At 36.1% G+C, this 26,358-nt stretch overlaps 1 protein-coding gene across 3 annotated transcripts in view; it reads right to left on the reverse strand.

Annotated features, from left to right (window-relative positions):
* The window catches only part of DPH5 (diphthamide biosynthesis 5), a 46,331-nt gene that overhangs the window by 18,440 nt on the left and 1,533 nt on the right, over nt 1-26,358 (reverse strand). For all 3 annotated transcript variants that reach the window (XM_036883834.2, XM_036883833.2, XM_036883832.2), the window contains exons 3-4: nt 12,682-12,806; nt 5,646-5,754 (exon numbers count right to left, since the gene is read on the reverse strand). In XM_036883834.2, coding sequence (XP_036739729.1) covers nt 5,646-5,754; nt 12,682-12,806 — 234 coding nt within the window. The remainder of the gene's footprint in view (nt 1-5,645; nt 5,755-12,681; nt 12,807-26,358) is intronic.

Below are 26,358 nucleotides of genomic sequence, written 5' to 3' on the forward strand. Positions count from 1 at the left end.
TCTATATATGAATTAAATGAAAGAATTGAAATTTAAAGTACTTAATTCCAAAGACAAGATCCAACTTTTGGGTGGAGGGAGTATAAGTAAATAAGTAATTCAACTCAGCAAGTATTTGTGTATATTGATTATATGCATGGCATTGTGATAAAGTGCAATGGAAGATGTGAAAATGAGTAAATCAAGGAGTTTATAATATGGTAAAAACATAAAATAATACAAGTAACTGATCATTCTGTATAGGATGGGGATTTACCAGGATGTTGGAATAGAAGAATGGCAAAATCAGATGTAAAAAGAAAACTACGAAATGGGAGAGAATGATGGTAAAGTTGCTACTAAAACAGTGATTAGAAAGAGTTACAGTGGAAATAGGAAGGAAAAAGTGTTAGTAAGCCATGATTTAGCAGGTGATCAATAATAATTCTGAAGTGACTAAAAGAATAAAGAGCTTTTTAAATGAATTCTTTTAAGGTTGCATAGCAATGTCCTGCTCTGGTATACTTATTCCTAATTTAGTGTTCTCTGCCCTAGGTTAGGCTTTATCATTTCTGCATTAGTCCCTGGACAACAATGAAACAAACTAACAGTAAGAACTACTGTAAGGTCAACAATGCTGATAATCACAGTAAGTGTTGTGTTATGAGAAAAAGGAAGGAAATGAGTTGTTACTTCCAAAGGAGCAATACACATTTTTTTTCCAAAGCAGAAATGTATTATATAAACAGAGGAACATATGGCAATAATCAAGGTCACTCATGCAACAGCCAGAGAAAGTGGAAGCATTTCATAATGATGAGAAAATGATACTTTTTCCCTGAAGTCACCACAATTGATAATGCACTTTTATGCAGAAATCATTGCTCTGTGGTTTCATCAAACTGTCTCATTTATCTGTCCTTTTAAATGTCTCAAAATCATTTCAGTCACCAAAGTTTTACAAAAAAATTAATATATTCAATCACATAAATCATTAATAAATGACAAATACCAAACAAAAAACATACTTTAGAATTTGTAATTTCTTCTTTTATTTAGCCTCAGATTCAGGTCAATGGACATAAGTGCTAAATAAAAAGACTGCAAGAAAATATATCAAACTGGTAACAATGGTTATCTCTAGGTGGTGGGACTATGGATGCTTTTATTTTTTATATTATATATATGCTTTTACTTTATATATGCTTTTATTTTATTCTTAATACTTACTGTATTTTCCTAATTTTCTATCAGTATATGTGTCATTTATTATGAAGGAGAAAAGGTTTTTAAAAAACTGTTCTTCTAAAGTAGAAGCAATGGTAAATGAAAGCAGTTCTGCTTCTACATGTTTAAGCTGCTAAATGCTTAACCTAAAATTCAAGAAAGGACTTTGTTCCTCTTGTCTTGTGTATCAAGAAAAATCCCTGATTTTTTTTCATTACCAGGAAAGTCTAAATACAAACAACTTGCCCAGCTCTAGACAAATAAATGGACATTTTCCTGATTAGAAAAATCCTCAAAATATTAAATGTTAGAAATATGTTACTTAGGAATTTCAAATAATATGATTTTAAGGTATACGTGTACATGGCTAATATTTTAACTGTGAAAAACCCTAAAATTTATTCAATGAAAATTTGAGTATCTAATGTATCTTGGTCAAGGTAATCTTTGCCTAACGTTGGAACATAGGCCAGCTTTTTAGCTTACAAATCTATAAGATATTAGAGCTTATCTAGTTCAGTAGTCTTCATACTTTTTAATGCTAAGCATTTTTTCCAAATAAATTCTTAAACAGAATACCAAGAGAGTTAAAGATAATGACTGGGCTCCTCTAGGATTTATTCTTTGTTGTTTGGTGTCAATTACTTCATTATCTTCAGAATCTCTGAAGCATCTTCATAAATCCTGGTGCACTTTGGAAACCACTGACCTTGTCCAACATTGCTCCCTGTCCTCACCTCATCCCTTTGTAGTTAAGAAACCTAAGATCTAGAGAAGTTAGATGACTCCTTAGTCACTGCCTGAGCAAAAAATACATTCATTTTTGTGTGTGCTTCTGTAATAACTTGCAAATTCTCCAAAGTGCTTCCATGACTCCCTTCTTTAAATATACATTTCTCTCTGTTGGGAATGTCTTTTATCTTCTTGTTCATCTAACAAACAGCTTATCATTCATTTTTTAAATGACTTATTGAGGTATTATTTACACACCATAACATTCACCCATTTCAAGTGTACATTCACAGATTTTTAGTAAATTTACCAAGTTGTGCAACCATCACCATATCCAGTTGTAGAAAATTTTCATAATTCCAATCAGATCCCTTATGTACATTTATGGTTAATAACATCACCCCAGCCCCAGCCAAACAATTACTTTCTGACTCTAATAGATTTGCTTTTCCTGGACATTTCCTATAAATGGAATCACAAAATACATGGTTTTCTGTGTCTTGCTTCTTTCAGTTAACATGCATAAACTTAATACCTCTGCCAGGACTACTAATTCTTCACAAAACAAAAGGAGAGACTTCAGGGCAACATCCATGCCTTCAAGAGACTAGGAATAAATTAAACCTAAGCACACTCTTATAGTAATCAATTCTGAGTTTGACAGTGGTCCTGAAAGCATATGAATGAAGACTGACACAGGGTTCTTAGGAAAGGAAGCAACAGCTCTAAAAATGACAAGTTGATATAACCAACCAAAATAAGAAACCAACTGAGCAATGGTGACAGAAAGGTCCAGTCCCATAGACAAGTCTATGCGGTAAGAACAATAATAACTGTGGTAGTGAATGTGGTGGAATGGGATCCCTTAGCATACAGAGTCTATTTCCTTTCCTAGGCATTTAAGTAGGCAGAAATGGCTCTCTACATCTCCCTAAATCTTGTTCTCTTAATAGACTTTGCTCCTACAAGTCCCTTTTGATTTTCTCTTATACTCCACCCCTGGCTATGCAGTCCAAGCCCCCATCACCTCTCCTCTAAAGGATGGCAACAGCCTCCTAATAATTTCCTCGAGTCCAATCTTTCCTAGCAGCAATTCAATCTCCACACAGGAGCCCCAGATAGCTTTAAAAACACTTACCATATCAAGTATTTGCACTATGTAAACCCCTTTAAAGGCAGTCAATCTGCATTATCTAGAATAAAATCCAAACTCTTGACTCTGGATTAGAAGGCCTAGCTAGCCAACCCTCCCCTCTAGAGACCCCAGATCACTGTTCTCCCTGCTTGCTCCTCTCCAACAAGCCTTTCTTTAGTTATTTCAACAAGCCAAGCTCATTTCCACTTTAGGGTCTCTGCTGAACTGTTCCCTCTGACTGCAATACACTAGTTCCTTCTTGGTTCATATTTAATCTTAAATGTTAACCACCTTAGAGTCCTCTCCTGACCACCCAACTATAGTAATGACCCAGTCACTTTCTCAATGTTTCAGTCCACTTGAATTTCTTATACTTAATCACTACCTGACATTTATTTTATTTGTTATTTCCTCACCCTCCTACTAGAATGTAAGCTCTTTGACAACAGGGACCTTCTTGGTTAGGTTTATCACTGTAGCAAAGGTACTTAGTAGGCAAACAATTAAACAGACAAATAGTATCTGTTGAATAAATGGATCACTATTCCTTTCAATGATGTCTAATTGTTAGAAATGCATTCTCAGTTCCCCACTCCAGATCTTCTCTATCAGAAAATGTGAGGGGAAGGCCCAGGAATCTCTCTTACAAGCCTTCTAGGTGATTCTGATAAGTAAGCATTAAGATGAGAACCACTGGTATAGGTTATTGGTTTTTTCCATAAATGCTAGTCCAAATGATGAAGAGCAAAAAACTAGCTATTATATGGAAGGAAACTTTGCCAAAGTTTTTGCAGGCAGACTATCCACATATTTATTTAAAAATTTTAAAGTGCCATGCCTATAATGATTAATTTTTTAGAGCCTTTTCTCAGAAAACTGTTCAAAAGGAATCAATAATTACCTCTTTTCCCTGAGATATAATTTGGGTGGTCCAAGAAGTACACTTTTACAGAGATTTCATCAATACATAAGACAGACTTAGAAAGGCACTTCCTGTTTTCCCACAAGTAGTAAGTCATTTTCGTATCCAGATTAGAGAACAGGGAAACAATGCTTTGTGGCTGCTAGAGAAATCCCGTATAAAATTGAAAGCTAAATACTTTTTAAAAAATAACATATTTAAATGTGGATATGACCTTAACGGTTTATGTGGAGACTGTCAATACAGTAAATTCTCTCTCAATACCTTCATCCACTGTAAACATGAGAAAAATTATACTGTACCTCTCCATCACTTTAGAGGATCAGTAAGACAGGCCACCCAGGTTAGCTTGAGCTAGCTCTGGATAACAGATTCACATATGATGGAGACAAAGATCTTCAAAAAAAAATATTTTCTGATTCTAAAATTTTTATGTTTAAAAAAATGAAAAAAATTTAAATGATAATAGTTATGTTAATTTAGAGCAAAATATGATGGGAAAGGGCTAACTCACTACAAATAAAAATAAAATCAATAAGAAAAATATATTACATTAGCTTAGATTTATAAATCTTTGTCACATGATCATTCTTCTCGTTTTTTCTTTCTCTTGGCAACCATCAATTCTTAAAAGGTAGCACTGTCTATAGAAGAAAATACTGGACTGAGAATCAAGAGACTTGACTACAGTCAACTCACTGACTGCAATGTTAGAAAGGCTTTAAAGGACAGAAAAGACTTGAATTGGCAGGTTTATCATTGCAGAGGATCAGGAGGACAGGGTCACATGTAGCTCTAGCCAGGTCTGGATAACAGATTTACATGTGATGAAGAAAAAGATCTCTTAAATTTTTTACACTTAAAAAAAAAAAAAAAACCCAAAACTTTAAATTACATATTGTGGAATACCTCGTTGCACAGATTCTAAGATAGACATTTTTTTTCCTATTATAATGTATCTGAAATAGGAATATGCTTTAATCAGTGAAGTCTTAAAACCACTGCTGACCATGAGTAGTCATAGTTATGGATTATATGTGTGTCCACATCAGAGCACAAATATCAGACTTGGAAAAATGAATGTTGGCAACTTAGGAGAAAATCTTGGAAACTCTTAACCCCTCAGAATCAAGATTGTTGTGCTAAAAATAACTAACTTTACACAATTATAATCACAAAACTGGCTTAGAAGCCTGTGATCACTGGCTTTGGCTCCTTCATAGATTCTTTTAAAAACTTATATGTCACAATGCTGTACAGAAATAATAATAATACTGTATGGAAAAACATGGGCCTCAGCAATGCAGTGTAAGTTACCTGGAAAATTTTTAAAAGGTTTTAGGACTACTGAACCAATGTAATTAAATTATAATTCCTTTATTGTATGCATAAGTTGGATATAAAACTAAAATCTTTCTCTAGCTAAATTTCAATGGTCTATTCCAATGAAGGGAGGAAAAATCTACATTAAGCAATGTTTTAAAAATTAGTATTAAAAAACCTGGTACACACTAATGTAGCATAAAATGTCTTAGAGTTCATGAAATATAATAAAGTCAACTTGCAATCTGTAGAAAAATAAAAGATTTTTGCCAAATACCATGATCAAAAACTCTTTCAAAAAACAAAGAAAAAGGTAAAAAGGTTTACCTGTAAACCGCAGCAGCCAACAGCATTTATTATGGAGGCATTATGAATAACTCGATAAGGGATTCCCAGTTTTGTTGCTCTCAAAATAAGATCACTGTGTGTTGTGGCCCTGTAGTGAGTAAAAATCAGATTAAAGTAACCAACGCTAACTTTTTAGGACAGTAAAAATATAAAGACATAATATTTCATGAATTCAAGTCAATCAAAGGGTTGAAGAAACTATTTTTCCTCAATTTCTGGGCTTTCTGGCAAGAAAAGTTTAAGTTTATACATGCCCTTCACAATGGCAAATTGTACCAGCAACACTCCCAAAGCAGCTACAGAAAAAAGGGATGTTTCACTGGTCCTTTGTCCTGCTAATACCTGCAGTAACTTCTGTGGATATAAGCTCAGCAACTGAACTCCTGAGCAGCGATTCTTAAACTTTTTGGTCTAAAGACCCCTTTTAAACTCTTAAAATGACTGCTCTAGAGTTCTAAATTATGGTACAACTGGACCTACTCCTTAATTTCTGCTCTATTTTGAAGTTTTGTCTTTACATTTTGAAATACAAGGCAGAATACATAGAACATTTTCATAGCCTGTCGTCTGTCTTTATACTGGGTTCTACCTGATACAATCCTAGCTGGATTTTACATCTGGATTTTAGTTATTTTACTTAAACCTGTTTTCAGTGTGATTACTATGTATAATTAGTACGTGTATATATGTGTGCATATTCTGCCTGTTGCCTTTTCTTTTTTGAGATAAATGTAATGACTGTAACTAGAGAGCTTGTGAAGGGGAGAGAATATATGTAAATATAAATATGCATACTGTGAAATGTAGCCCCACATCAATTTAGAATTGAATTATTAAAGGCCTTTTTCTCCCTTGATGAACATTCCAGACCCTGCTGGGGAAAGCAACATTAGCATGTTTGAGAAACTACATACAAACAAGCAGAACCTGTCAACTGGTCAATGCATACCAAGCAGGAAGATCAAGGGCTTTCACCCCATGAGGCAGTCAGAAACAGATTAACAAATGTTCACCTGGGATGCCTGTTTTTAATCACACATAAAATATAAAATAGTATGAATAACAACCATTAATCTGATTTAGAGTAAGCTTTTTAAAAATATTAAGAATGCCAGTTGTAAAGAATGTCTTTAATAAACTACCTTCAACAGAATTTTACTATTTAACACTAAGATTAAGGAAAACTGAATTAGTTACTTGGTGAGTTATTTAAATAGATGAGCAGAAAGAAAAACTGCTTTAAAATTTATCTCTTTACCGCATGTTCATTTAAAATGACCAGATGTGGCTGGTGTACTATGAAGATTTAATGACCTAGCAAAGTGATTTGATTTTGTGAAGCTGCCATAAATGTGATTAAGCTCCTCAGATTTCTGCTATGAAAAATTGTGATTAAATTGCTATTTTATCATCACAATTACCTGGACTATATGCTTCATGAACAAGAAAAAAATTTGTTTGAAACACAGGCTTACACCATTATATTAAGCATTCCTTCCAATCTGAGGCTCATGAAAATGCTTCATTTACAGTGACTGGATAAGACAGAGAGAGAAAGACTATGTGTGTATGATTTTGCATAGAGCCTCATGATCCAAAACAGTAATAAACTGGTCTTAATAATATGCAAGTTACTTGGAATTGCACTGAAGGTAATTTCAAAAGGAGATTGAAGAATGTTTTGACCAATGGAATCAATAAAATAAAGAACACAAAGGTGACCAATTTGAATGTGTAAGACTTGGTATGTTTATTTTAAAATTTATTTTATAATAACCTTAGTTTGTATATAACGTGCCACCATATTTGACAGAGGTATGGCTGGTGATCTGAATATCACTAATATTTGCATTCTTAAGTCAAAACTGATGTTCTCATGAACTACTGGAAGCACTATCAATTGATACAGTAATTTTGAAAAGCAATCTGACAAGATATGCTTGAAAATACCCATGTTCAAAACTTTTGATTTTTTGGTATTATAAACCTATTTGGGGATGAAACAATACAAAATGTGGACATGGGAAAGTAGGAAGAGGGGAAAAGGATCATACACATTAATCCACACATGGCAGCTTTGTTTATTGAGAAATAAATGGACTAATGATAATAATGCTGATGTTTACTGGCTAGGTGCCAAGCACTATTACTACTAGGTGCTAAGCACTGTTCAAATGCATTAGGTGGAATGGAAACAATCAAATGACCTACATTAGGGCACATAGGAGTGAATCAAGGAATAGTGGTGTATTTTTGTGTATACGTATCCCACGAAGGAAGAGGCACACAAAAAATGATGTGTTCATTTATTATGAAACATCTATACAGAGCATATTAAAATAAAGAGTGGAATAACAAAATCAAACCATCACTAGAATTTAATGATGACCCTGTTCAGTTGCTCTTTTTGGGGACAGGAAAGCTTAAGACTCAACTCTCACATGACTGAGGCAGATCTATTGATGTACTGTTTTTTGAGTCATTTACATTGTTTACATGACTATCTTCCACATTCACTAACCTGAATACAAGGGCAGAGATGAGAACTACATCAGCTGACTTAACTGACTCTCAATAACCTTCAAGAATTTAAAATTGTTGGACATGGATGGTGGTTATGTTTGCACAAAGATGTGAATGTACTTACTGCCACTGAACTGTACATTTAAAAATGGGTAAAATGGTAAATACTATGTTATACATACTTTTCTACAATTTAAAAACTATTAGAACAATTTAAGACTGACTAAACAATTTTCCCTTCTTTTTGAATTTTTTATTCAAATAAGTAGAAATGGGCTTAAACATGACTTTTTGCTGTTGTTGTATATAAGGAAAAATTTCAGTGCCTTGTATTTTGTATTCCCTTCCTGGTTTATTCATTTAATTCACTCAAATTCTAATTCTTCAAGGCCCAATTAAAATTTACGTATTTTCTACTATCCTGTCTCTAATTACTAACTCCTCCAAAACTATATCCCAATAGGAATCCAGTGAGTCAATGAAAAATAATTATAGTACAGTAATTATTACATAAATCTGAATACAAAGGTATACATGATTGATCACTGACACAGGGCAAATTAATTGCTTAGGAGTTTAAAAAAAAAAAGACACTTATTCCAGAATAAGGGAGGATTCATGGAAGGGAGGACTTAGGGAAAAGGTCCATCTGAGCTGGGTCTTAACCCTATTGTAAGGCATACTTGAAAGTTGCTAAAAGAGTTGGACCTGAGAGTTCTCACCACAAGGAAAAAGAATTTATTTATTTTTTGCATCTATGAGACAATGGGTGTTAACTGATTATAATAATTTCACAATATACGTATGTCATTATGCTGTACATCTTAGACTTACATAGTGTTGTGTCAACTATTGTTCAGCAAAACTGGGAATAAATAAAAGAAACTGGGGAGAACAGTCAGTTTTATATACAAAGTATGAACAAAGACATTTATGAAATGGCAAAGTTGTATAATTTGGCTCTGGTTTAGTCAAAAAGAAGAGCAGCCAAAGGAAAAAGAGTAGTGCTAAAAGATGTAAGGCCATGAAAAGTCACTGAAAGCTTTCAAGAATGCAGTAACAGTACTAAGGCACTTTTTCTGGGCCTCAGTATCTTCATTTACATGAAATTTCCCCTTTGAACCCACCTCACCACTCAAAACTCCACAACAATGTCCACCTATTGACTCTTATTCAGGCCCAGCTCTAGCACTAACTCCTCCATAAAGCCACCACTGATTAACTCCATAAACACTGTGCCTTCAAATTTATACACACTTCTCTATCCTAATCTTCTATTCAACCTTTCAATGGTATATCAAAATAAACCACTTGTTCCTTTCTGAAGCATTCTCTTTTCTTGGCTGCTGAGACTACACATGGTCTTGGCTTTCCTCTTCCTCTGGCTTTTGGCAGACAATGAAACACTTAAAAGTTTCCCCAGGCTTGATCTTAGGTCCTCTTCTCTTCCCCTTGTTCTTTTCTTAATTTCTCTGGCTTTAAATACCATCTACATACTAATGACTTCAAAAGCCATATATCCAGGATAACCCCTCCCTTGAGCTCCAGCAGTAGATTCCAAATTGTCTACATCACATCTCAAACTTAAAACATTTCTAGAACCAATTCTTGTTTCCCCCATTCTCCCTATTGGTTTTCACCATTTCAAGAACTGGTGGCACCAACTACTCAGTTATTAAAGCCAGAATCCTGGAGGACTTAATTTCATTTTCAACTACTATAAACATACTGACATTCTTCCTTCTAAAATTTTCCAATATGCCTCCTTCTTTTTCCACCAGAGCCACTCCTGCCTCCCTAAAATCCATTCATCCGACCATTTAGAGGTACCTTTTAAGAATGTTAATCAGATAATGATTCTTTCCTGCTTAAAATCCTCCAAAGGATTACCAGAATAATCCGAACAATGTCCCTAGTCCTCCAAGGCCTTACATGGTTTGGCTCCCGCCTACCCCTTTTCCTCACTTACTATGCTCCAGCCCCACTGGCTTTCAGTTCCTTGAATACATTATTGCTGTTCTCTCTGCTTAGAATGTTCTTCTCCTCTGCTATTTATTTTATTTTTCCGATACCCACTTAACTATCACCTTAACATAAGGGATTTTCTGTATTATCCTGCATAAATAAGCCTATTTCTGTTAGTCCCTATTTATTTTCCTTTATAAACCTATCAAATTATAAACTTACTATTTTTTTCTTCAGTTGCTATGAGTCTCCCCTACTAAATTTACAAAGCCCATGTTTTATCATCTAATATATACCCAGCATGTAGAAGTGCCCGTCATGAAGTAGGTGTTCAAAAGTATCCGTTGAATGGATTAAGTGTCAGTGTGACATGTGCCTGGTTTTCTTTTGTTGCGACTTCAAGTAATATATTCAGCAATTCCTTCAATTAATAATTAACTGAAATTTATTATATTATGAAGGAAGTCAGGGAGATAAAAAATGTGGAGGGCAGCCTACAAATCTAAAGAGTAGATGTACATATTTATTAAAAAAAACACTGTGAGGCAATATATGAAAACTAATATGACTAATTTGTATCAGTTAGTTAGAGATATATACATAACTTCTGGTCAGGGTCATGAGAATCTACATCATAGAAAATGTGTTATCTGAGTCTGGCTTTGAAAGATGGGTAGGCTTCTGACAGAAATAGGGCAAAGGGCATTACAGATGAAGGAAAGAGTTTAAAAAATGTATGATGATGAAAACACAAGGTGATCAGGGAGGCACATGCTGGTTGGCAGGGTGTGGGCTTCACTATAAGAGATGCAGGGCATAGGCAGAAGGGCAGACTGGACCGTATTCTTAGTGTCTGGCCAGTGATAGAGCTAACAATGCTCTCATTTTGAGCTCAGGTAAGATTTTCATATTGTGGTTTTGCAAATATGAATTTGACAACAGCACAGATAATGAATTAACAGTCTGTGCCTGGACCAGGCATAATGCTATACTATATTGAACTCTGGATGGACAAGATATGAAAAGCTTGGCAAAACAAAGGCAACAGCAGTGCTTCTCAAACTAACTGGTGAAAGGCCAATAATTTTTTAAGTTCTAAATTGTCATGGAACAATAGTTTTATAAAATATAATAAAAATTAATGATTAGGAAAATATAATACAAAGTACAAGCTCCAAATTTTATTTTTTAATCAGCAGAGAGAAAATTATCTTTAAAAATTACTTTAAAATTGCTATAAAAGTGTCTAAATGCTTACTCTCAATTCCTGTAGTTATCTCATAATGGCCTACTAAGTTTGTGGGCTGGCACCAGTCTCCAAATATCACATTGAGTAGAAATGGTTTATAGGATTTTGTCAGGGACTGGATGCCATGAAAGTCAAAAGTGACTCTGAGATAACTCATGTTAGGTGACGACAAGAATTGTGGTATCATCAAGTTGGGAGTGTGGTGAGTCCAGAAGGTGCCACTATAAAAAACATGGGATTTTGGCGGCAGTCAGTGTGTTAATGAGAAAATTCTATAAGAGTTCCAAGAAATTTTATATGTAGGATTTTTCATTACCCTTATTTTATTTTACTATTTTGTGGCTGAAAAAAACAGGAACCACTAATTTAGAGGCCTTATTTTTACAGAAAACAATGTCAGAAGCAAAAACAATTTAAGTATTTTTAAATGTATGATTATATAATATCATTTGCAACTAAGTATAATGATGATACACAATCTCTGGAACATCATATTGATATAAATTACTTTTTTTTTTTTTTACATACACATGCACATGTAACTCCGTTCTTTTGAAAAAACATCCTTGGTGGTAGGCTCACAGTGATTTAATTGTCCTTATGTTCTTTAAATCTGTGATATACATCTTGGATCACCAGCTGGAGACAAAAAAACCTTTCTGTTTGGCTTGACATTAGAGATTGATCATGCTTGACTAGATAAGTAGAAGCCCATCTTTTTAGTAATGGGAAGCATAGACCTTCCAATGGATGTTAAGAAATTGAAATTTGAGACTTGAGAGATGATATTCAAGGCAAGTAAAGTGACAGCAATAGTGCTAAACATTAGGTGATCAGAAAAGGAAAAAAAAAGTCTCGGACAAAGGAAGCAAAAGATGCTTGCAATTTACCTGAAAAACAAATGGCAGGTATGACTCTTAATAATCTAATACACGTATTGAATAATGATACCCGGGACACCCTAGTGACCTTCTAAAAGAATTGCAGAAGCAATGATACAAACTTCAGTGTTGATGCTTGATAACCAATTTAGGTGATATATATATTGATGACATCCTTACCTATTAACATCAACCTATTAGCATTACCTTAGCATATTTTCTTCATTGATCTCAAAGACAGTGGAAGTATAAACTACAGAATTTTAGATATAGCTTAGGTAAAAAGAGTCTCTTATCAGGACCTGACAGGTAAAAGTTTTAAAATATAACAGAATAATTCTTACTGATTAAAAAAAAAGTAAGTAAATTAAAACTCAAAATATCTGCTTTGACTTACCCAAATGGATCACCAACTACAAGGAATGCAACATCACTGTTATCAGCATCCTTTAAAATATTATCTGCTTCTTGTTCCACTTCTTCTCTATCAGCAAGAATCACTTTTCTTCCATAAAACTCTTCCTATAGATTTAAGTCCAATATCAAAATGAAACAGCAGGTGACAATTTCCACACACATACATATACCAGTCTTTGTCTGGGGCTGGTGAAAATCTTGGCAGCCACGCAAACACATATCACTGGATACGACTCATCAATGAGCTAGCACTCTAAATCATGTTATAGTTAAACTCTGTCTTTAGGGTTATCTTAATATCCCAGGAGGAGACAGACCTTTGAACATCTAAGGATCTCTGAATTTTAAATTTGCCTCTAAATTTGGGTTTAATAGAGTAGGAAGAACACTGTAGGGTGAACAGAGAAAATGTAGGCATGAACCTTATTTCAGAAATATAGTAATACAGAATAAATATACTAAATAATAATTATAAACATACATGGTAGTTTGGTTTTTAAGTTTTCCATAGGAAAACCTATAAAATCCTTACTAAAATAACAAGTAACTTCAATGAGAAGTAATAGAAAATTAAGACTTAGGTGTTTATAGAACCAGCAAACATTCCAATATAATTGCAGGAAAAACTAATTTAAAACTATATTCCTGCTAAGAAGCAGAGTTGCAGGTGAAAAGAATTGTAAATATATAGAAAGTCTCCATAAAACTGCTTTGTGGACGAGAGGGGCGGAAGATGGCGGCGTGAGTAGAGCAGCGGAAATCTCCTCCCAAAACCACATATATCTATGAAAATATAACAAAGACAACCCTTCCTAGAATAAAGACCAGAGGAAACAGGACAATATCCAGACGACATCCACACCTGAGAGAACCCAGCGCCTCGCGAAGGGGGTAAGATACAAGCCTCCGCCCAGCAGGAGCCGAGCGCCCATCCCCCTAACTCGCGGCAGGAGAATAGGCAGAGCGGGAGGGAGACGGAGCACAGGACTGCCGAGCACCCAGCCCCAGCCATCCGGGCCAGAGTGCAGGGCCCTCGATACTAGGAAAACAGGGCAGCAAGAACAGTGAGCGGGCACCGGAGGCTGGGCGACAGAGGACATAAGAAAAGCGAGCGACCATTTTTTTTTTTTTTTTTTTTGCTGTTTTGTTTTGGCGAGCGCTTTTTGGAAGTCTTAAAGGGATAGGGACCCCAATACTAGGGAAACAGGGCAGCAAGACTGGTGAGCAGATGCTTGAGGCTGGTGCCGGAGAATAAAGAAAAACGAGCGGCCACCTTTTTATTTTTTTATTATTATTTTTTTAATTAAAAAAAATTTTTTTTTTTGGTCGTTGTTTTGTTTTGGCGGGTGCTTTTTGGAAGTCTGAAAGGGGCACAGCGGGACACTTAACCCAGAGGTAGGGAATCCGGGGATCTCTGGACACCCTAACCCCTGGGCTGCAAGGAGCAGGGAGGTCCCTTACGGAGATAAATAGCCTCCAGGTCGCTCCCCCTCCAACGCCACTCCACCACTTTGGAAAAGAGGCCTGAAACAGGCCACGCCCACAGCAACAGCGGAGATTAACTCCATAGCAGCAGGGCAGGAAGCAGAAACCCTGTCTGCGCGCAGCTGCGCAGCACAAGCCACTAGAGGTCGCTGTTGTCCCAGGAGAGGAGGGCCACAAACCAACAAGAAAGGAAGTCCTTCCAGCCGTCACTCGTCCCAGCTCTGCAAACTATTCCTATCACCATGAAAAGGCAAAGCTACAGGCAGACAAAGATCACAGAGACAACACCAGAGAAGGAGACAGACCTAAACAGTCTTCCTGAAAAAGAATTCAAAATAAGAATCATAAACATGCTGACAGAGATGCAGAGAAATACGCAAGAGAAATGGGATGAAGTCCAGAGAGAGATCACAGATGCCAGAAAGGAGATTGCAGAAATGAAACAAGGATAGTTCATAAGCAGAAAGGAGAGGATGCAAGAGGCCATTGATGGAATTGAAACCAGAGAACAGGAACGCATAGAAGCTGACATAGAGAGAGATAAAAGGATCTCCAGGAATGAAACAATGTTAAGAGAACTGTGTGACCAATCCAAAAGGAACAATATCCGTATTATAGGGGTTCCAGAAGAAGAAGAGAGAGGAAAAGAGATGGAAAGTACCTTAGAAGAAATAATTGCTGAAAACTTCCCCAAACTGGGGGAGGAAGTAATTGAACAGACCATGGAAATACACAGAACCCCCAACAGAAAGGATCCAAGGAGGACAACACCAAGACACATAATAATTAAAATGGCAAAGATCAAGGACAAGGAAAGAGTTTTAAAGGCAGCTAGAGAGAAAAAGGTCACCTATAAAGGAAAACCCATCAGGCTAACATCAGACTTCTCAACAGAAACACTACAGGCCAGAAGAGAATGGCATGATATATTTAATACAATGAAACAGAAGGGCCTTGAACCAAGGATACTGTATCCAGCACGACTATCATTCAAATATGATGGTGGGATTAAACAATTCCCAGACAAACAAAAGCTGAGGGAATTTGCTTTCCACAAACCACCTCTACAGAACATCTTACAGGGACTGCTCTAGATGGGAGCACTCCTAGAAAGAGCACAGCACAAAACACCCAACATATGAAGAATGGAGGACGAGGAATAAGAAGGGAGAGAAGAAAAGAATCTCCAGACGGTGTATATAACAGCTCAATAAGCGAGCTAAGTTAGGCAGTAAGATACTAAAGAGGCTAACCTTGAACCTTTGGTAACCACGAATTTAAAGCCTGCAATGGCAATAAGTACATATCTTTCAATAGTCACCCTAAATGTTAATGGGCTGAATGCACCAATCAAAAGACATAGAGTAATAGAATGGATAAAAAAGCAAGACCCATCTATATGCTGCTTACAAGAAACTCACCTCAAACCCAAAGACATGTACAGACTAAAAGTCAAGGGATGGAAAAACATATTTCAAGCAAACAACAGTGAGAAGAAAGCAGGGGTTGCAGTACTAATATCAGACAAAATAGACTTCAAAACAAAGAAAGTAACAAGAGATAAAGAAGGACACTACATAATGATAAAGGGCTCAGTCAAACAAGAGGATATAACCATTCTAAACATATATGCACCCAACACAGGAGCACCAGCATATGTGAAACAAATACTAACAGAACTAAAGGGGGAAATAGACTGCAATACATTCATTCTAGGAGACTTCAACACACCACTAACCGCAAAGGATAGGTCCACTGGGCAGAAAATAAGTAAGGACACGGGAGCACTGAACAACACAGTACAGCAGATGGACCTAATAGACATCTATAGAACTCTACATCCAAAAGCAACAGGATATACATTCTTCTCAAGTGCACATGGAACATTCTCCAGAATAGACCACATACTAGGCCACAAAAAGAGCCTCAGAAAATTCCAAAAGATTGAAATCCTACCAACTTTTCAGACCACAAAGGCATAAAACTAGAAATAAACTGTACAAAGAAAGCAAAGAGGCTCACAAACACATGGAGGCTTAACAACACGCTCCTAAATAATCAATGGATCAATGACCAAATCAAAATGGAGATCCAGCAATATATGGAAACAAATGACAACAACAACTCTAAGCCCCAACTTCTGTGGGACGCAGCAAAAGCAGTCTTAAGAGGAAAGTATATAGCAATCCAAGCATATTTAAAAAAGGAAGAGCAATCCCAAATGAATGGTCTAATGTCACAATTATCCAAATTGGAAAAAGAGGAACAAACGAGGCCTAAGGTCAGCAGAAGGAGAGACATAATAAAGATCAGAGAAGAAATAAATAAAATTGAGAAGACTAAGACAACAGCAAAAATCAATGAAACCAAGAGCTGGTTCTTCAAGAAAATAAACAAAATAGATAAGCCTCTAGCCAGACTTATTAAGAAGAAAAGAGAGTCAACACAAATCAACAGTATCAGAAATGAGAAAGGAAAAATCATGACGGACCCCACAGAAATACAAAGAATTATTAGAGAATACTATGAAAACCTATATGCTAACGAGCTGGGAAACCTAGGAGAAATGGACAACTCCCTAGAAAAATACAACCTACCACGATTGACCCAGGAAGAAACAGAAAATCTAAACAGACCAATTACCAGCAATGAAATTGAAGTGGTAATCAAAAAACTACCCAAGAACAAAAACCCTGGGCCAGATGGATTTACCTCAGAATTTTATCAGACACACAGGGAAGACATAATACCCATTCTCCTTAGAGTTTTCCAAAAAATAGAGGAGGAGGGGATACTCCCAAACTCATTCTATGAAGCTAACATCACCCTAATACCAAAACCAGGCAAAGACCCCACCAAAAAAGAAAACTACAGACCAATATCCCTGATGAACGTAGATGCAAAAATACTCAACAAAATATTAGCAAACCAAATTCAAAAATACATCAAAAGGATCATACACCATGACCAAGTGGGATTCATCCCAGGGATGCAAGGATGGTACAACATTCGAAAGTCCATCAACATCATCCACCACATCAACAAAAAGAAAGACAAAAACCACATGATCATCTCCATAGATGCTGAAAAAGCATTTGACAAAGTTCAACATCCATTCATGATAAAAACTCTCAGCAAAATGGGAATAGAGAGCAAGTACCTCAACATAATAAAGGCCATCTATGATAAACCCACAGCCAACATTATATTGAACAGTGAGAAGCTGAAAGCATTTCCTCTGAGATCGGAAACTAGACAGGGACGCCCACTCTCTACACTGTTATTCAACATAGTACTGGAGGCCCTAGGCACGGCAATCAGACAAAACAAAGAAATATAAGGAATCCAGATTGGTAAAGAAGAAGTTAAACTGTCACTATTTGCAGATGACATGATACTGTACATAAAAAACCCTGAAGACTCCACCCCAAAACTACTAGAACTGATATCCGAATACAGCAAAGTTGCAGGATACAAAATCAACACACAGAAATCTGTGGCTTTCCTATACACTAACAATGAACCAACAGAAAGAGAAATCAGGAAAACAACTCCATTCACAATTGCATCAAAAAAAATAAAATACCTAGGAATAAACCTAACCAAAGAAGTGAAAGAATTATACTCTGAAAACTACAAGTCACTCTTAAGAGAAATTAAAGGGGACACTAACAGATGGAAACTCTTCCCATGCTCGTGGCTAGGAAGAATTAATATCGTCAAAATGGCCATCCTGCCCAAAGCAATATACAGATTTGATGCAATCCCTATGAAACTACCAGCAACATTCTTCAATGAACTGGAACAAATAATTCAAAAATTCTTATGGAAACACCAAAGACCCCGAATAGCCAAAGCAATCCTGAGAAAGAAGAATAAAGTAGGGGGGATCTCACTCCCCAACTTCAAGCTCTACTATAAAGCCATAGTAATCAAGACAATTTGGTACTGGCACAAGAACAGAGCCACAGACCAATGGAACAGACTAGAGAATCCAGACATTAACCCAGACATATATGGTCAATTAATATTTGATAAAGGAGCCATGGACATACAATGGCGAAATGACAGTCTCTTCAACAGATGGTGCTGGCAAAACTGGACAGCTACATGTAGGAGAATGAAACTGGACCATTGTCTAACCCCATATACAAAAGTAAACTCAAAATGGATCAAAGACCTGAATGTAAGTCATGAAACCATTAAACTCTTGGAAGAAAACATAGGCAAAAACCTCTTAGACATAAACATGAGTGACCTCTTCTTGAACATATCTCCCCGGGCAAGGAAAACAACAGCAGAAATGAATAAGTGGGACTATACTAAGCTGAAAAGCTTCTGTACAGCAAAAGACACCATCAATAGAACAAAAAGGAACCCTACAGTATGGGAGAATATATTTGAAAATGACACATCTGATAAAGGCTTGACGTCCAGAATATATAAAGAGCTCACATACCTCAACAAACAAAAAACAAATAACCCAATTAAGAAATGGGCAGAGGAACTGAACAGACAGTTCTCCAAAAAAGAAATACAGATGGCTAACAGACACATGAAAAGATGCTCCACATCGCTAATTATCAGAGAAATGCAAATTAAAACTACAATGAGGTATCACCTCACACCAGTAAGGATGGCTGCCATCCAAAAGACAAACAACAACAAATGTTGGCGAGGCTGTGGAGAAAGGGGAACCCTCCTACACTGCTGGTGGGAATGTAAGTTAGTTCAACCATTGTGGAAAGCAGTATGGAGATACATCAAAATGTTCAAAACAGACCTACCATTTGACCCAGCAATTGCACTCCTAGGAATTTACCCTAAGAATGCAGCAATCAAGTATTAGAAAGATCAGTGCACCCCTATGTTTATCGCAGCACTATTTACAATAGCCAAGAATTGGAAGCAACCTAAATGTCCATCAATAGATGAATGGATAAAGAAGATGTGGTACATATACACAATGGAATACTACTCAGCCATAAGAAAAGGGCAAATCCAACCATTTGCAGCAACATGGATGGAGCTGGAGGGTATTATGCTCAGTGAAACAAGCCAAGCGGAGAAAGAGAAATACCAAATGATTTCACTTATCTGTGGAATATAAGAACAAAGGAAAAACTGAAGGAACAAAACAGCAGCAGAATCACAGAACTCAAGAATGGACTAACAGGTACCAAAGGGAAAGTGACTGGGGAGGAAGGGTGGGTAGGGAGGGATAAGGGGCGGGGAGAAGTAGGGGGGTATTAAGATTAGCATGCATGGGGGTGTAGGAGAAAAGGGAGGGCTGTACAACACAGAGAAGGCAAGTAGTGATTCTACAACATTTTGCTATGCTGATGGACAGTGACTGTAAAGAGGTTTATAGGGGGAACCTGGTATAGGGGAGAGCGTAGTAAACATAATATTCGTCATGTAAGTGTAGATTAGTTATACCAAAAAAAAAAAAAAAAAAAGGGCAGTTCCTGTGTGGTAACCTCCAATGAGTTCTACACAAGAGTATAAAGGGCATATAATAGTGTAGGCAAAGGGTCTGTTTGTGTTTATACAGAGGATCAAAGCCTAATTGGGCTACCCCGAAAATGACCTAAGATACGATATGAAAAAGAACTTCCAACATCAGCACTCTCTGGAAGACTCATGCCAGAAGATGATCATCAAAAAACCCCAACAAAGATCCACGCACTGCTACAGCTGTAGATGCACTCATCCCACCAGTTCCTGGACTTGCCATGGGAATGAGGAAGGAGATATCTAAGCTGGCCTGTGCATACAGTAAAACAACAAATTTGACTGGATCTATACTGTTGGAACTCAAACAAGAATTAGGAGAAGTGCAAATTGTAGTGCTCCAAAATCTTACAGCTACAGACTATTTACTGTTAAAAGAACATAAGGGATGTGAACATTCCCCAGGAATGGGTTGTTTTAATTTGTCTGATTTCTCTCAGACTGTTCAAGTTCAGTTGGACAATATCCACCATATCATAGATAAGTTTTCACAAATGCCTAAGGTGCCTAACTGGTTTTCTTGGTTTCACTGGCGATGGCTGGTAATTACAGGTCTGCTTTGGTTATGTAACTATACTCCTATTATGTTAATGTGTGTGCGCAATTTAAGTAGTAGCTTAAAACCTATACATGCTGAAGTTACTCTACAAGATATGTCAAAGAAATAATCAATCTCCCCATGTTTTCTGCCGCCTGCTACTTCTATAGCTTTTCTTCTTCCTTCCTAATTACAGCCCTTATATAGAATTCGTGCCTTATATCAAATTTACCGAGTATCATAATTCTTCCAAGTGGTAAAGATACCTCAAGACAAATTCTGGGCATAGAAGCTACAGGGCATAAATATGCAAAGAAATAAAAAGCTAACCATTTCAAACAATAAGGCTTCTCTCTCACTTACCAACTTTACATTTCCCTGTATGGCCCCAGAAGATGACTGGTTAGCCAGAGACAGGTAAGATTCCTCAAGGGAGGAACAACCTAAGACACACAGTCACAGGGGGTTCATCAGGTGAGAAATTGGGGATCAACAGAGGTGAGGCTTAGAACCTCACCCCCCCGTTCTGAGAGAAATCTTCTGCATACGTGGATGTTTTATTGCCCTTGTCTAGCTTGGATTAACACATAGTCTACAGGCACACACCTGATCATCTACATTTGCTCTCTTACAACACTAAACTATGTTTTCTACCTTTATCTTGTATCTACCTACCACTTCAGCATTTTATTAAAAATAATAATAATAAAGAGAGAAATGTGGTATCCACATATAAATCAAGTATAAAAATCAAATGAGTATTCATATTTGAACTGACTGTTTATAGTTCATAATGCATGAGCAAAACCGAAGGTTTCTGTGATGGCTGCCCTTGTACTGTTCACCATGTAAGAACTTATTCACTATGTAAGAATTTGTTCTCCATGTAAGAACTTGTTTGTTATGCCTCAGAAGATTAGAGACTGATGAAAATTAGGCTTGGGGTGGATTAATGATTGTGCATTGAGCATTGACTCCCCTATACAGAATTTTATTGTTGTTAACAACCATTTGATCAATAAATATGAGAGATGCCCTCACAAAAAAAAAGTACACACTTCCAATGGTAAAATGATGAGTAACCGGGATGCAATGAATATAGTCAAGATATTATAACAGCTTGGTATGGTGATAGCTGGTACCTAGAATTGTCATGTATATAAATGTTGAATCACTATGTTGTACACCTGAAACTAATGTAATGTAATACCGTGTGTCAACTACCCTTCATTAAAAAATAATTATCTACAAAAAAAAAAAAAAAAAAAAAACTGCTTTGTGAATTAACCCCCTGAAGTTCAACTCTAGAGAACAAACACAGGAGGCTCACCTCAACTGGAGCGACACCTAAGTAAGGAGAGTGAGCTAGTGACCTAGTGGTCACGTGGCAGGGGTTACAAGTTACGATGCAACGTCACCAATCTTATAACTGATTTCCTGTGGAGTAATATGTAATTCAAATAGAGTGAAAGTAGATGTACAGATAAATTATTACTATTTCTTATATACTGAGAAGTTTGTTTAAATTTAAAGATTGTATCATAAGTTAAAAGTTATAAGGATTGCTGTAATGGAAGTGTATCTGGTACTCACTATTTGTCAAGCAAATGAGTAAATGAACAAATGATTAAATATTTTGAGATAAAGGCTATAGTTTCAACTCTCATAATTATTTCCTAATATTTGACTAGAAACTGTTCCTCAAGTCTGATAAAAAGATCCTTTCCTTTTCTCTGCATATCTGCTTAGAGATAATGCTCTTCCCAATGACAATATGTTTTATGGATGAAAAATGTTCTGTTTATGTTCACTTTTACCATGGGGTTTTTCCTAATTACTAATTTCTATATATCTTTCTTTAATTTTATGAGCCCAGAAAACTTAGTAGCTGCAGAACACTTTTTTTCACATATCTAAGAGAACATAGGAAATTGTTTTTTTCTGAACTTCTAACATTTCTTAAAGATCAAAAAGCCACATGCTACTAGCTTAATGCTAGCAGTAATCCTAAATCCTATCCTTTAAAAACAATGTAACAGAAAACCCCACTCTCTCAAAACTTCTATCACGCAGTACTCCACATTTACATCTCAACATAAGAAACATTTCATTACCAAATTGAGACAACAGAATGTGTACAAAAAATTCTCTAAAGAAATACAGATACACACCAACACCAAATATAATAAAATGACTGATCCTATTGAAAAAAACAAAATGTTTAAAAAAGGGAAGAGATTTTTAACAAAATGTTAAAAAAGCAGTTAAGAGAAACTGGTATTATTTTTAATTTACCTACTTATTAATTTATTCACTCACTTGGGTATTATCACTTGAAAAATATTTCTTATGTACAACCTCCATGCCAAACTCTATACTTGACACTGGCAACAGTGGTGAATGAGACATACATGGCCCACCCTATGGAACATAATGTCACATGGGGAACTAACTACCACATTGTATGTGCTACAGGAGCAAGGAATCTAGTAAGGGTCAGGGAAGGAACATTAAAAATTAAAAAGAAAAACAAGTAATATTATTTAGCAAATGATTTTTAATTTATATTATATATTGCCCAATGGCTTATCAACCAGTTTTTGTACGGTCTCAGTCCTAATCTTCTCCATTCACGAAGATGAAGGTAAAACTCAAAATTCATTGTTGCTTTAAGTTGGCAGGTTTTGTACATGAGGACAGGGTAAAAACTAAGTTAAAATTACTTTTGAGTATTTCTGGAAGGACAGATAAGCAATTAATGATTGCCTACAGGAAGGGAAACAGAAAAAAATCTTTCAATGCAAGTATCTTTTGACTTTCAAACTAGTGTATTGCCTAAACAAAAAGTAGAAGAATAGAGGCTTAAAGTAGTATACGGAAACAAATGAGAAAAAAAAATCTTAAAACCACTAATATTTAAAGAGGAAACAAAAATAAGGAGCTTACGAAGGGGACTGAAAAACAGAAAAGTAGGAATGAAACCAAAAGAAAGTCAATCAAGTCTTGAAAGCCAGTTTCAAGGAGTAGTCAACTATGTCAAAAGTAGGAAAACAGGTAAGATTGAAAACTACCCTCTGGAGTTTTCAGCCACTAAATAACTGCTGAACAAACAAATATTTCAGAGGAATGGAAGCCCGCTTGCAGGAGGATGAGACATGAGTGGATGTGGGGACAATGAAAGTACACTGCTTTTTCAAAAAGCTTTGGATAAAGGAGAAAAAGAATAATATCTATGGGGAAAAGAAGTTTAAAAGAGGAGAGTTCGAGTTCTCAGAATGGACATTACCTGAACATGGTTTCAGGCTGTGGGGAGAAGGATGTTAATATAGATGAAACATAAAGAAGAAAGGATAACTGATGGGGGTAAAGTTCCAGAGCAAGAAGAAAGCACACACCTAATTGGAGTTAGTCTTGAATAGGAAGAGAATCCCATCTGACAAGTCATCTCAGACTGGGGAAGACAGACTCAGGTCTAGGGTAATGACGGATGGCAAGTTAATACAGGTCATGGCTGACAGCCTCATTTTTCCCAATGCAAAGTCCTTTACTGTCCTTTCCTCTATCCCTCTATCAGTGCAGAGCAGTTCAACAGGAGGACAAGAAAACAAGTGAGGTGATATTCACATGAAGAGAGGGAATAGATACACTGGGAGAAAATCAAAGTTATATTATTGATGCCCAAAGACCAAGTATACCAAGTACTTGTGATTTCTCCTCTATGCTTTTGCTCACACTTTCTTCAGTAAGGAACACTTTCACTTCCCCTTATCAAACCTTATCTCTAATAATGTGTCCTTTTCTTCCCCTTGTCAAATCTAATCTATAATAGCAATATTTATAATAATACACTTACACTGAACTCATTTTGTGGTCAGACACTATTCTAAGAAATTATACCTATGAATTCATTTAATCTTTACTACAATCTATGAGATAGGCACTATTTCTCTATCTGTTTGACAGATAAGAAAAAGAGCACAGAAAAGTTAAGCAATTGCCCAAGATCACAGAAATTTGGGTGACTGCAGAACTTCATATGTACTACAAATGGGGCAACGGGGCAGAGAGAGGCAGAGCTTAGTGATCTCCTCTGCGTTTTGCAGGGTAGCTGGGCACCCAAAGTTAGTCCCCTTTGCACACGGCAGCTTCCTCCATTTAACTTGCAGAGCTGTACAAATATTACCATTTTAAATTTGGACCATGAGGTAAACAAAAGAAACAAAATAAAAAGACTAGATGCATTATTTTAAAAGAGCTTAAATTCCTCACTGAGAAGTGACTGGTGGTTACCATGGGGGAGGAGTTGGGATAGGTGGGTGAGGAGGGAAAGGGGGATAAAAGGGCACAAAAATTCTCAATTATAATATAAGTTGGTCATGGAATAGTAGTACAGCATGGAGAATACAGCCAATGACTCTATAACGTCTTTATTTGTTGACAGATAGTAACTGTACCAGTTGGGGTGAAGATTTAATGTGGATAACTGGTGAACCTCTGTGCTGTATACTTGAAACTAACATAAGATTTTATATATATTGCAATTAAAAAAAATCCTGTCTATCTCATAGTATTCCTGTACCACCAGAGCCTGAAATGATCTTCTCTTACATGTATTCCAGTTGAAATAACTAGTAATTACTTAACATTTTAGACTTCTATTTAATTGGTGACAAGACTGCTGGCTTAAATAAGGTCATCTAAGTTCTTTCCAGTACTATAATTTTAGTTTTTTATTTCAACTGTTGTCATGAATTGTTACTTAAATCTTCCATTTTTATTTCAGTGTTCCTGGGTGTAAGGCAGATGGATTATGAACCACTTGAGAACAAAGATCATAGCTTATACCTTTTTGTATAATGAACACAGGTGAATAATATCAAATCAGCATAGAAGACCTTAATTTATCCACAAAAAATTCCTAAAGAAATTCAAGTTGTATATACCAAAACTTCCTGGATTCACTGTCTCTAGTTTTATTTCTGAGTAATAGAGAATACTGTGTAATAATTATCTAAAGTTATGGAAACTGGGTAGTATATGTAGGTATGAGCACAGATCAACAATTTTTAAAAACCAGTTTGTTTCAAAAAAAGAAAGAAAAGGTAGCAATAAAAGGAAGAAGGAAGTGGTTGAAGAGAAAGTGGCTCTGATATTTCACTGGGCAATATAAGACATGTATTTATTTGTACCTTATTTCATTCTAAAAGTGATTCATTTAAAGTGATTGATGTCATATGGCAAGTTGCTCAGGGAAGAACATGACCGAGGACCTGGAGGACGTCATGGAGTGCAGATCAATAGAATTTTGTGACAAGGAGGGATCCAGGATTGACCATTTGTTTGAATCCTACCTTGTCTGTAGGTATTCTCTGAAGTCACTGTTTTGTGAAGATATTATCTATCCCTAAGAATACAGAGACACAATGATATAAAGGTCAAGAGTGGTGTAACTCAACTTAGGACTGCCTTGGCTCATATTCTGGCTGTATTACTCACAGTCTATGACTGTGGGCAAGTTTCTCTGTGCCTGTAAAATGTGAACAGTAATTATAAAGTAATAATTCTGTTCTACATGTTCTGCATTTAGAACGGTGAATATAAATATTCTGTAAATACTAGCACATATTACTGTGGAGGAACAGCTACTCTAACACCTTAATAAAGTACACATAATTTGCCTGCAGGTGTGGTTGAGTCCAGCCCCAGATCTTGACTCTTTAAATAATCACTCTACAAGTATGTTTTTGTAAAAAAAAAAAGATTTTTAAAAATGATAGCAACCAAAATTAAAATTTAGCTAGTGCTTAAAATTTACAAAGCACTTTCAAATACATCAGGATTAATACTTCCAAATACACATAGGATTAGTAAAAACCTACATAACCCTCCAGTTGGTTATACTCTTCATTATATGAATGAAGAAAATGAGGTTTAGAGAAGTTTGGAAATGCGTCCATTAACTACCATTTAAGAATGCTTTATGAAAGGCACTATACAAAGAACCTATAAGGCAGGCATTTTTGTCCTCATTTTACATAGTACGAAATTATAGTTAAAGGCCTCGATCAAGATCACATGTTAACATGTGACAAAGCAAAGACTTAAAAACCGAGTCCAAAC

This window comes from Manis pentadactyla, chromosome 4, assembly GCF_030020395.1.
Source record: "Manis pentadactyla isolate mManPen7 chromosome 4, mManPen7.hap1, whole genome shotgun sequence".
Classification (NCBI taxonomy): Eukaryota; Metazoa; Chordata; class Mammalia; order Pholidota; family Manidae; genus Manis; species Manis pentadactyla.